This window comes from Asterias amurensis, chromosome 1, assembly GCF_032118995.1.
Source record: "Asterias amurensis chromosome 1, ASM3211899v1".
In the NCBI taxonomy this organism is placed as follows: Eukaryota; Metazoa; Echinodermata; class Asteroidea; order Forcipulatida; family Asteriidae; genus Asterias; species Asterias amurensis.
In genome coordinates this window covers 30,328,499-30,339,615 of record NC_092648.1, presented here as the reverse complement: position 1 = coordinate 30,339,615, position 11,117 = coordinate 30,328,499, and the positions used below count along the sequence as shown (strand labels likewise).

Genomic DNA, 11,117 nt, shown 5'->3' with positions numbered 1-11,117 from the left:
GCGAGGAAGAGGTTTTGATAAGAGTTCGGCATGTCAGATCATAATCAGGCCTAATTAATGAATTAACTGTCGAAATTGTTCTTTTTGAACAAAACACCAACTTGCATATCGCAACCATGTTTTACCCGTCAATGGATTTTTAAAATGGTTGATAAATAAATAAATAAATAAATAAATTGACAAAACAAAAAATTAAGTTATTGAAGTACCGTACAAAGTTGGTTGGTCAATAAACACAAAATACTCAGGCTATCAGCCTCGTGAGATAGACACCAAATAGAGCAAAGTGTTTACTGACTTATGTCAATAGTGTGCCTTACGTGTATTTACTCAGTGATTATTTGTGTTCCTGGATCCAGACAACTATCTTTGATAATTATTGCCTGGTCTTGGTTTGTTTACGACCCACGAAACTCGTTGGGAACGAGGTACTGATAGGCCTCTATCTGTAGTGGGCGCACCCTTATGTGGGCCGGTGCTTCACGGTTGCTTGGTGCACTATATATCCATAGCCATACACGGAGTTTTTTTAGTGACTTTTTCTCATGAGTTGGTTCACCACTTATTACGACCCAAGTCTAAACTGTCATGAACGAAGGAATACATTTTGTGAGTTTGTTGGCTCGAACAGTTTGCTGAATTTGCTTCGGATTGTCGTGCACAGATTATGATATGATTTGATTTGATTTGAGTTGGAATGGTGACAAGTAACGTGACAACTGGGATGACTGGAGTTTGTGTGGTAATAATAAACTAGTCCAAATAACATGGCTCGTAAGTATATGATTACATTGGTATCCCCTTTTAGTCTTTCTCATTTACTAATAAATTGTTTTCTCCCTCACTCTCCCCATCTTTGATTTTGTTATGTGTGTGTTTGCAAACTCTGTGTAGTTAAACCAACGCTTCCCCCAATACCCCCATTGTCTCTTTAATTGTTCATTTTTGCTCTTTCTGTGTTTTGTCTGCCTCTCTCTTTTTTTCTTTCTCTTTTCATGTTTCCCCACTTGACTGCTTCTATTACATTGATAATACCTGTTCGCATTGTGGTGTCACGTTGAGCCTTCGAGAAAGACTCTGCACTGGGTAAAAATATCCAGCCATAAACGGCTTTTTGAATTTGTTACTTTATTCTGGCTTTTGAAAAAAAAAAGTCAGAGAGATAACAGGAAAACAACATGATAAAACCATCGCGTTCTACATTAATTTATTCATTTAAAAAACACCAGTGGTATTGCTGTGGTGTTCTTCCAAAGTGGCAGGGATCATCGACAACATTAAAAAAAATACACGCTGAAACATTGAGGTAGAAACATTGCTGTTTGGTTGTAATGCCCTTATTGCTGTATGTGAAATAAATATTATATTTGATGGAAAGAAAAGAAGTTCTGTAGCAAAAAAATGCAAGTGTCGCCCTATTTTCCCAAAGTATAATAATTTATTGATTCAATACTGTATACCCTTCCTTGTTTTCTCTCCATATGTGGTTCTTGGCTAGTTAGGTTCGCTTTTCTGAGAGTCCTTGGCTTCACAACCAAACTGAAATGAAATAATCTGCCCTTTGTCTTATAGTGTCTGGAGGAGGATTAACCGTTCTTGTCATCATTGCTATCTTCTTTGTAACCATAACTCTGGTACTGGTTTACTACAAGTGCAGGAGTAAGCCTCCAGAGTATCAGTTGTGGAACCCATTGAAGGAAACAAAAGAACAAACTCACAAAACAGGTGACTGTATAAAGATACCACCTCATTCTGTCTGATTAATATATATATTATTTTCATATTAATCAACAACCAAATCTCACAGTAGCAAAGACGTACCAATGTCACCTTTCGACCCGTAAACTTGAACACAAGGCAGAAAAAACTTGACATAAAATACATACGCCTACATCAAAACGTTACCTCACACAAATGTGTATTGTTTGAGTTGAACACAAAGGTAAAGATGAATGGCACGGATATAGAAAGAAGCTAATTGCTTGTTTTGATTGTCGGGGTGTATGAATGTTTGTTTGTGTATAGGCCTAATAAACAAAGATGACAGTTGCTGCTTTATCTCGAGAGAGAAAAATGCTCTTTATAATTTGATTTTCTTGACACCAAACTTTGTCTATACATGTGATAAGCCTATTGCTTGTTTTCTTCCAAGATGCAATACCGTCAGCCTCCAAGCATTCGCATACCTCAACGACTCCACTAGTGAGTAACAAACACAGCAGTAACCCCACCCACCTAGTCATCCCATTCACGTCATCCACGCCTAAGATAACCACCATCCACATCCCCATCACCAGTGCTCGGTACCGATCCGACTCGGACTCCAGTAGTAACTCGTCGTCAGAGGAGGAGGGAGCTTTAGAGCCGATTCCCGGGGAGGGTCACGGTGCTGGGGACGGTGAGAGAGACGGTTTACGGGGAGCTGGTGGGGCAGGCGACATAACGAGTGATGGGAGAGATGCAGATGGAGAGGATAGTGCTCCGTGTACACCGGAGATTAACGTCGAGAGTATTGGGAGCAGGCCTAGGTCTAACACGGGAGGGCCGTCCGGCAGCAAGTCTGCAACGGAGAGTGATTATGAAGAAGCTGCATATTCGGTGTATCAACATGAAAAAGGTTTGTCTAAATAAATTCAGGAACTGAAGGTATTGACCATTGTTTAGTTTTTGAAAACCCAGTGCAAAAAGTTTTTGAGAAAAAGCCACGGGTGACAGAGAGGGTCATGGATCTTAGATAAATGGTAAGAGTAACAAAGTAACAGTATGACAAATGAGAACATTGGAAAGAAAACTAGAGTGCGTGGTTTTAAGACCATTCAATTAAAAAAGTGGAGATGGGCAGGTCATCCATAACAATGATACGGCAACAGATGGACATGCACCAATATTTTACTGAAAGAAACCGACCTAAAACTAAATGATGGGCATTGCTTTATGCCCGCACAATTAAATCAAATTTGCCGTATTTTTCAGATGTCCTAAGATCCTTGAGCACTAACAAGCAGGATAAAGAAATCATCGTCGATAACCACTTGCTTCAACCCACACTCGAAACGAAGAAGAAACGAAAACGGGTGAGAACGCATTACGATATCAATAGAAAAACAGTACAATTTTCATGTTGTTCATATCTAAACTATATTTTCGGTATAATCACTGGACCGCACTCTTTTTATCCAGCCTGATGTCTTCCCATGTGAGTCAGTAAAACAGAATCGACTTCTGGTGATTATTTTACTACATGCGCAGTTAAGATAACAAGTTTACATCATGCTTTCTTTGTAGACTTGTTCATTTGCATGGAAAACATCTTGTGTTAGTCAGATTTATATACGGAGTAATGGCTTCGTTTTATTTACTACTGTTTTAAGTGAGCGGGGTCTATATAGGAGGGCAAAATTTTCCGATGATTTTTCTTCCTCTTAATTTTGCCCTTCCTTGGACGGCCTCTGTCCTATATTGTAGTTTTTGTCCAGGTAAGGAAATACAAACAAATAACACACTTCCAAGATCAAATGAATGAAAACAAATGTTCGAACAGCCTATCAGAAAGCATAATCACCGATTTTGCATAACTAAATGATATAAACAGGGATTCACAATGACTCTTGATCAAACCTCACATTAAATTCCCCCTTACAGAGAGTACTGAGTGTACCTCACATCACTTTGCCAACGCGGCTACAGAGGAAGTCAGAGGGAGCCTCTTCAAGCATCTACGATCACTCCCTCATGAAGAGTCGATTTGGATCAGCAGATAGCATACTGGGATTAGGTAATCTATGACTGAGATCAGATGCATGTTTAGTTTAAAGGCAGTGGACACTATTGGTAATTACTCAAAATAATTATTAGCGTAAAACCTTTCTTGGTGACGAGTAATGGGGAGAGGTTGATGGTATAAAACATTGTGAGAAATGGCTCCCTCTGAAGTGCCATAGGTTTCGAGAAAGAAGTATTTTTCCACGAATTTGATTTCGAGACCTGAAGTTTAGAACTTGAGGTCTTGAAATCAACTATCTAAACGCACACAACTTCGTGTGACAAGGGGATTTTTTCTTTCATTATTATCTCGCAAGTTCGATGACCGATTGAGCTCAAATTTTCACAGGTTTGTTATTTTATGCATATGTTGAGATACACCAACTGTGAAGGCTAGTCTTTGACAATTACCAATAGTGTCCACTGCCTTTAAGTTTCCTTGCACTCTGAAAACTCACGGTATGAATTTCTGTCAGGTTGGCATCAGTGGTTTCTTTCCTCGCCTTCCACCCTTATGACCCCGGTTCGAATGCCACCAGGGGCACGTTTGGGGGTGGATTGGGTTTTCAGTCCCTCTGACTGCAAGGGTTTTCCCTTGGAATTTCAGTCCCTGTCTGACTGCGAGTATTCCGTTGGTTTCAATGACAACGTTATTGTATTCTGAGTACGGCCTTAAAAACATTGGACACCTTTGGTAATTGTCAAAGACCAGTCTTCTCACTTGGTGTATTTCAACATACGCACAAAATAACGAACCTGTACAATTTTTAACTCAATTGGTCGTCGAAGTTGCGAGATAATAATGGAAGAAAAAACACCAATGTCACACAAAGTTGTGTGCTTTCAGGCTTGATTTCGAGACCTCACGCGTGAGGTATCGAAATTAATTCAAATATTTTACTTTTCTCAAAAACTACGTTACTTCAGAGGGAGCCGTTTCTCACAATGTTTTATACTATCAACAGCTCTCCATGGCTTGTTACCAAGTAAGTTGTTATGCTAACAATTATTTTGAGTAATTACCAATAGTGTCCAGTGCCTTTAATGCAACTGTGCCAGCATGATGACAACATTAGTTATAATAATCTGTCACATAATAGGCCTATAATATGTTGTATAACCGGTTTCTCCTATCGCTCTTCAAACTTTTTTTATTGTTAGTTGAACCAATCGGAAAGTTGTTCATCAGAATCCGTCACAACTCGACAGAAGAGAAGTTGATATTGTTAATCAACAAGGTAAGCCACTGATTGATGGATACAACTACAACCGAAGCCGTGCTCTGTACCAAACTATCCATAGAGTATAAAATTGCGCTGTTTTTTTGAAGTAACATTGGGCTTAATCTATATGAAATAATGTAGGTTTTGCATGATCTGCTGGTCTGTGCAACTGCCTCGCGGGAATTGAAACTTCGGGACCCACAAAAAGTACTCGATTTCATTTCCAATAAGGTTCGCAAAAATTCACGGAGCGAGCTAAGCTTATATTGTCTTTCGTTTCAAGAAGATGTGAAAGTATACGATGCCGATTATAATAATAATAATAATAATAACATAAAATTTATAAGGCGCGCAGTATCTGGAATAGATCCATTCAAAATTATGTGTACTTCTGAAATGTTAAACCTTGAGATAATGTCCATTATGTTTCTTCATCCCCAGGTAAAGGATCTGCAATTGCCAGCCGGTGTCAAGCTGAGTAAGAGTCTGAACCCGGTGCTGTATATCAAAGGGGGTTTCCTACCCACAATGGGGCAACGATTCACCACTAAATACGCCCCACTTGCAGAGGTACAATCTCATACTTTTGTGGTTCATTTCTCCCAAAATCTTCTTTAGGGTGAAAAATAATGGAACACTTGCATTTTGTTGCTGTTTATCGAAAGTAACAACCCTGTTGAAGTTTAAATGTTGGAGCGCCGGTGTCAGATGCAATTTTGTCCGCCATGCAATACTGTCCGCTCTGGACACTTTTGCATATGCAATCGTGTCCGGGGCTATGCAAAAACCGTCCGGTGGACATATACTTGACTGTACACCTTGTAGGCTATGTGCGCGTGTAAGCGAGCGTGCATGCACTGAATATTCACGTATTTTATGATTGCAGCGAATACCCAACGGCCGAACATTTCGGAAGGCACTAAAAACTAATCTCTACAGCGGTTCGGAACTTTTCGTGTGCTCTCGGAACATTCCGGCACGGTTCGCGAAGATCCCCCACGCAGCAGGTTTGGGGAGTTGTTACATAAGAGTGGACTAACCACTAGGACCTGGTTGTTTATATTTTCATGTTTAAAAGATGCAAGCACTGCTTCAGACCTCTTTATTCAAGTACATTTGTTGCAGCAGGTTTGGGGAGTTGTTACATAAGAGTGGACTAACCACTAGGACCTGGTTGTTAATATTTTCATGTCTAAAAGATCAGTACTGCTTCAGACCTCTATATTTAAGTACATTTGTAGCAGCGGGTTTGGGGAGTTGTTACATAAGAGTGGACTAACCACTAGAACCTGGTTGTTAATATTTTCATGTCTAAAAGATGCAAGCATATGCAAAATGACGTCATAAGGTCATTCTCGCTCGGGTATTCTCCGATGGGCCGAACCGCTGTGGAGTTTATTATTTAGTGCCTTCCGAACATTTCCCGTGCCATTCATGACATGCACTTAGCGTGTAAATAATGGCGAACGTGTTCCGTCGACCAAAGGCGTTTAATTTACTGCAAGGACCGTTTTGCACGGGGTTGGACACAACTGCATATGCAGCAGCGTCCGGGCGGACACGATTGCATATGCAAAACCGTCCGGTGGACATTATTGCATATGCAATAATGTCCTCCGGATAGTATTGCATAGAGGACATAATTGCATGCGACACCGGCACATCAATCCGGAGGTCGTTTGTTCAAATCCCGTTCCAGTAATTTGTTCTTTGTTCAACCATAAATCATTTAAAATGTTCCCTGTCAGTATCCCTCGTGGTTAAAAACTTTAAAAATATTAGTTGTACGGACGAACACAATGAATGGCAGTCGCGACAATAATAGTCGAGAATTATTTTGGAAATTGTCACATTTATCTATCAATATTTATGTCAATACAACGACGATTCAATGTGTAATCGAAGCTTATTTGCTTCAGCAACTGTCATGAAATGTCATTTTATTCTGTGCTCAATTGGCAGCCTTGACTTAAAGGAACACGTTGCCTTGGATCGGTCGAGTTGGTCTTTGACAAGCGTTTTTAACCGTTTATTATAAAATGCATATGGGTAGAAAGATGTTGTAAAAGTAGAATACAATGATCCACACAAACATGCCAAGAAATTGCACGGTTTTCCTTTTACCCTGTCGACTAACACGGTCGGCCCGTTATGGGAGTCAAAATTTTGACTCCCATAAATGGCCGACCGTGATAGTTTGCGACGTAAAAGGAAAACCACGCAATTTCGAGTGGTACTTGTGTGGATCATTATATTCTACTTTTAAAACATCTTTCTAACCATATGCATTTCATAACAAACGGTTTCAAACGCTTTTAATAGACCAACTCGTCCGATCCAAGGCAACGTGTTCCTTTAAGGGCAGTGGACACTATTGGTAATTACTCAAAATATTTATCATCATAAAACCTTTCTTGATTACGAGTAATGGGGAGAGATGGATGGTATAAAACATTGTGAGAAACAGCTCCCTCTGAAGTGACATAGTTTTAAGAAAGAAGTAATTTTCCACTAATTTGATTTCGAGACTTCAAGTTTAGAATTTTAGGTCTCGAAATCAAGCATCAGAAAGCACACAACTTCGTGTGACAAGGGTGTTTTTTTCTTTCATGATTATCTCGCAAATTCGACGACCGATTGAGCTCAAACCGATTGAAAACATGGATTCACGTGAAGAAAATTTCATCATTTTGCGATAATAAAAAATGATGCTTTTTTTTCGATCTTTATCCACTAAATAATATACAGAATGTGACATGGTGCAATGAGTTTTCCATCCTGGGCGTGTCCAAGTCAGCAGCATGGCAGCTGACTATGCGTCTACACCTATGCTACCGGGAGAACAAACTAGACAGAATACAAATTATCGGAGTTTGTGACGTAGTACTCGGCCAGATAAATCTCGAGAACTCTCAGGAGATTACGCTTAACTTCTTCTCCAGTGAGAGGCAATGTGTAAGTTGGGGAAGTTTTCCAGCTAGTTAAGTAATAGAAAGAAGTAATTTCTACATAGAAATTTCGTGTAAATGATTTGTTTACTTTCTTTAAACATGCCCAAAGAGAAGATTTATCTCATTTGTTTACGGGTAAGTAGGCCTATACTTTAGACACTCAATAGAGTTCGATACCTTCTAGACTCAAACTCAACATTTCAAAGTTACCTTTTTTTAAATTAAAGATATTGCAGAGTGAGATATTATTATGCAATCTAAAAACAGAAGACGTTTCCGGTCAACAGTGTGAAATTCCATCCCCGACTTCTTCAAAATTCTCTGCTACACAAATGGATAGGCCTATTCCCACTCATAGCCAAGCGATCAGAAATAACCATGGTCATAATGGATACCCAAACTAAAGATCAGACATGATTAACATTTTAAAACTTCTACATCTTGAAATTGTTTCTACCCATTTATAAAGTCTGACCTTGGAGATATCCACGTGTCCCTATGTTACCAGCCACAGCTTCGACGCATCGTATTCCTCATTATAGAAGCCAGAGACCTCCCTCGTAGCACGCTCTTTGGAAGTATACGTAAGTATATAGACCCCTATTTGGCCGCCATATTGGAAACATGCACGCGTGAAAGGTTATCATTGGCTGACAGCGCGTATACTTTTCCTATTATTTTACATCAAAGATGGCGGTCAATGACGTCATGTGCAGTCAATCTATTCTAAATTCCACATCCGAATTCCCGGCTACGGCTGTTGATAAGGACTTTCTGTATTTTTATGCATGGTGATGCTGCGATCCAGCCATATCCAGCCATAGCCGCTAGTCACAAGTTCGGACACGATAATTACGGAATGTTGTAAAACCCCATCTACGACATTTCGGGATAACAAAGACATGAAAGTCAAAATTCTTAGCCAAAATGACACCAATCAACAGACATGGCATCATCTTTCTCAACCATTCTTAAGATGTGTTTGTGTATTTCCCTCTGAACTTATCTTTAGTATAGGCCTAGTAGTTGAGCGAGAGGTTGTCTTCAGCCGACGCCATCTCGGGAAACACTCAACTCAACTTTAAAATTAATCGCTTTCAGATTTGCCACAAATTAACGGAGACATGCAAATGAAGGGGGAGGCCTATTAATGGTTAACTTCTAAAATTCAGTTTTTCCTCCGAGTAAAGTGCCGGTTTTTACTTGCTTTCCCGATGAACTCTTCGCTCATCAGAGATACGGTCTGACCGTCCTACATTAGCTCATCGTTGCACTTTTTTAATTTCAGTTCCACTATGTCTTGCTACACTATTTCATGTTTTCATCACAGATTCTGTTGCCAAAGTTGAGATGCTGTGTTCCCGGAAGCGGCTGGAGAAACAGAAATCCAGGGTAGTTAGGGAGGCCCACAACCCCGTGTGGAACAATCAAATCGTGTTCACCGTACCGGAAGCCAACACCAAACTACAAGACATTCTGTTCGTTGTTACAGTGCTCCACGTCGACATGGTCAAAGGGGGACATGTTGTTGGCAAGGTTAGTAAGATTTGAAATCTTTAATTGTGGTAATACAGACTAGTTGGGTTTGCAAAGACACCATGCAAAGAGCCCGGTGGTAAACAACTCGAAATAGTAATCCGCCCGGGCGAAATAGTAATACGCCCGGGCGAAATAGTGGAGCCCGATTTTTTTTCCCGGTATGTCCTATTTACGCTTCCGTAGTTAGGGGCAAAAACGAAAGATATTAAAATTTTAGGACTTGGTTTTGTAGTCATCATAAAAACCTCAAACTAATTGTCTATGAACATGATATTTCTTTCAGTGTGAGCTTGGCTGGTCTGCAACATGTGAAGAGCTGGACCAATGGAACCAAGTCATGCAGAATCCAAACAGACCGATACCAATGTGGCTGGGCCTACAATACCCGGACTGAAAACAGCTAGAGCAAGGTTTGGAGATAGGCCCGCCCATAGAAACGAAGATACCCGTTTCATCAGTCAGTGCATTGTGGTCTGTGACTCCCAACCCGTGTTCGTACAAAGACTAAAAAGTTTTCATCACTTTTTCTAGCTCTCGATTTGAAAAATGTTAGGTGTATTTTTTTAACAGGGTTGTTTCTATAGCTTTTGGTGACAAAGGTGGGAGCAGTCAATTATCTCTATAATTATTGTTCGGTTTGCTATCCCTGCTGTAAATTTGAAATTTAATTTATGTATTATAGCAAAAAATAATCATTATATTTTAAATGTAGGCTAATATTATTCATACCAACATGTTGTATGGATGTTTGGTTCCATAAGGCAATGGGATCATTCTGCAGTTCGTTCGAAATGTCTGCAGTTAACATGAGACAAACACCACTAGTCCATAGAGCTACTACAGCTTATAAAAACCAGCTCAACTTCACAATGCTGTTCAAGGGATGAGATTGTACCAATTTGAAGAAAGAATCCTCTTGATGTGGAAACGAAGGTCTCCGAATGGACAGAGTGTTTCATTGTCTGAAGGTCTGGACCCTTACATAGAGCTTTTTAGCAGAACATTTCAATAACACTACATCTATTTGCTACCTAAGCAGCAAATTGTGCTTAAAAATATTCTTTAGAAAAGTAATAATTAGCAGGGATACTTGTCACAGATGGTGCATGTTCAATGGTATTCTGGCTTGTTACCTTGCTTTGGTAAGCATCATTTTGAAGGACCATCTTTTTGACTCTTTGGTGGCTAGTTTGTCTTTTCACAGACAATTTAATGGTGAATGGTGATTAGAGAAACATCATGAAATCAGGAAAAGACCAGACAAATCATATGCATGTGTTCAAGCAGGAAAAAAAATGCTGAATAAAAATGTAGGTTGGGGGCATACAGGGCCATGTCACACTAGGCAATTTACAGGCAACCAGTCCCAGACAATTACACAGTACTGCCTTTCAATTTGCATAAAATTTACTTAAACATCACAAGATATTGTCAAGGAAAAAACCTCTTGTGCTTTCCATACATTGCAATGGTTGCCAGTAAAAATAAACATGTGTTACCAGGTCACAAGTTCACAAAAAAGCACAATTTCAAAAAGAAAGCAGAAAAACTTGCTAACAAAAACAAGTTACCAGCCAAAATTACATTGAGTTTACATTTTGTTGCGACTGGAGCACCACTTTGAAGAAGCCATTTATGATTT

General features: G+C 39.6%; 1 protein-coding gene across 2 annotated transcripts; it reads left to right on the top strand.

Annotated features, from left to right (window-relative positions):
* The first annotated feature begins 491 nt into the window (after nt 1-491).
* On the top strand, nt 492-11,063 carry LOC139936418 (uncharacterized). 2 transcript variants are annotated; one of them, XM_071931247.1, is made up of 11 exons: nt 492-774; nt 1,573-1,725; nt 2,168-2,617; nt 2,974-3,074; nt 3,643-3,775; nt 4,924-5,000; nt 5,427-5,555; nt 7,734-7,940; nt 8,406-8,520; nt 9,267-9,472; nt 9,759-11,063. In XM_071931247.1, the coding sequence occupies exons 1-11, from the start codon at nt 768-770 to the stop codon at nt 9,867-9,869; spliced, it is 1,689 nt and encodes a 562-aa protein (XP_071787348.1). In that variant the 5' UTR covers nt 492-767; the 3' UTR covers nt 9,870-11,063. The 2 variants fall into 2 exon arrangements, with proteins under 2 accessions (XP_071787348.1, XP_071787344.1); XM_071931243.1 differs by having other exon boundaries at nt 2,153-2,617.
* Nucleotides 11,064-11,117: the final 54 nt, after the last annotated feature.

Excerpts from the sequence above, each read along its gene's own strand:
- LOC139936418 (XM_071931243.1), top strand. Across the intron at positions 5,556-7,733 it reads AATACGCCCCACTTGCAGAG|AATGTGACATGGTGCAATGA; the intron begins GTACAATCTCAT and ends AATAATATACAG. Across the intron at positions 9,473-9,758 it reads GGGGACATGTTGTTGGCAAG|TGTGAGCTTGGCTGGTCTGC; the intron begins GTTAGTAAGATT and ends TATTTCTTTCAG.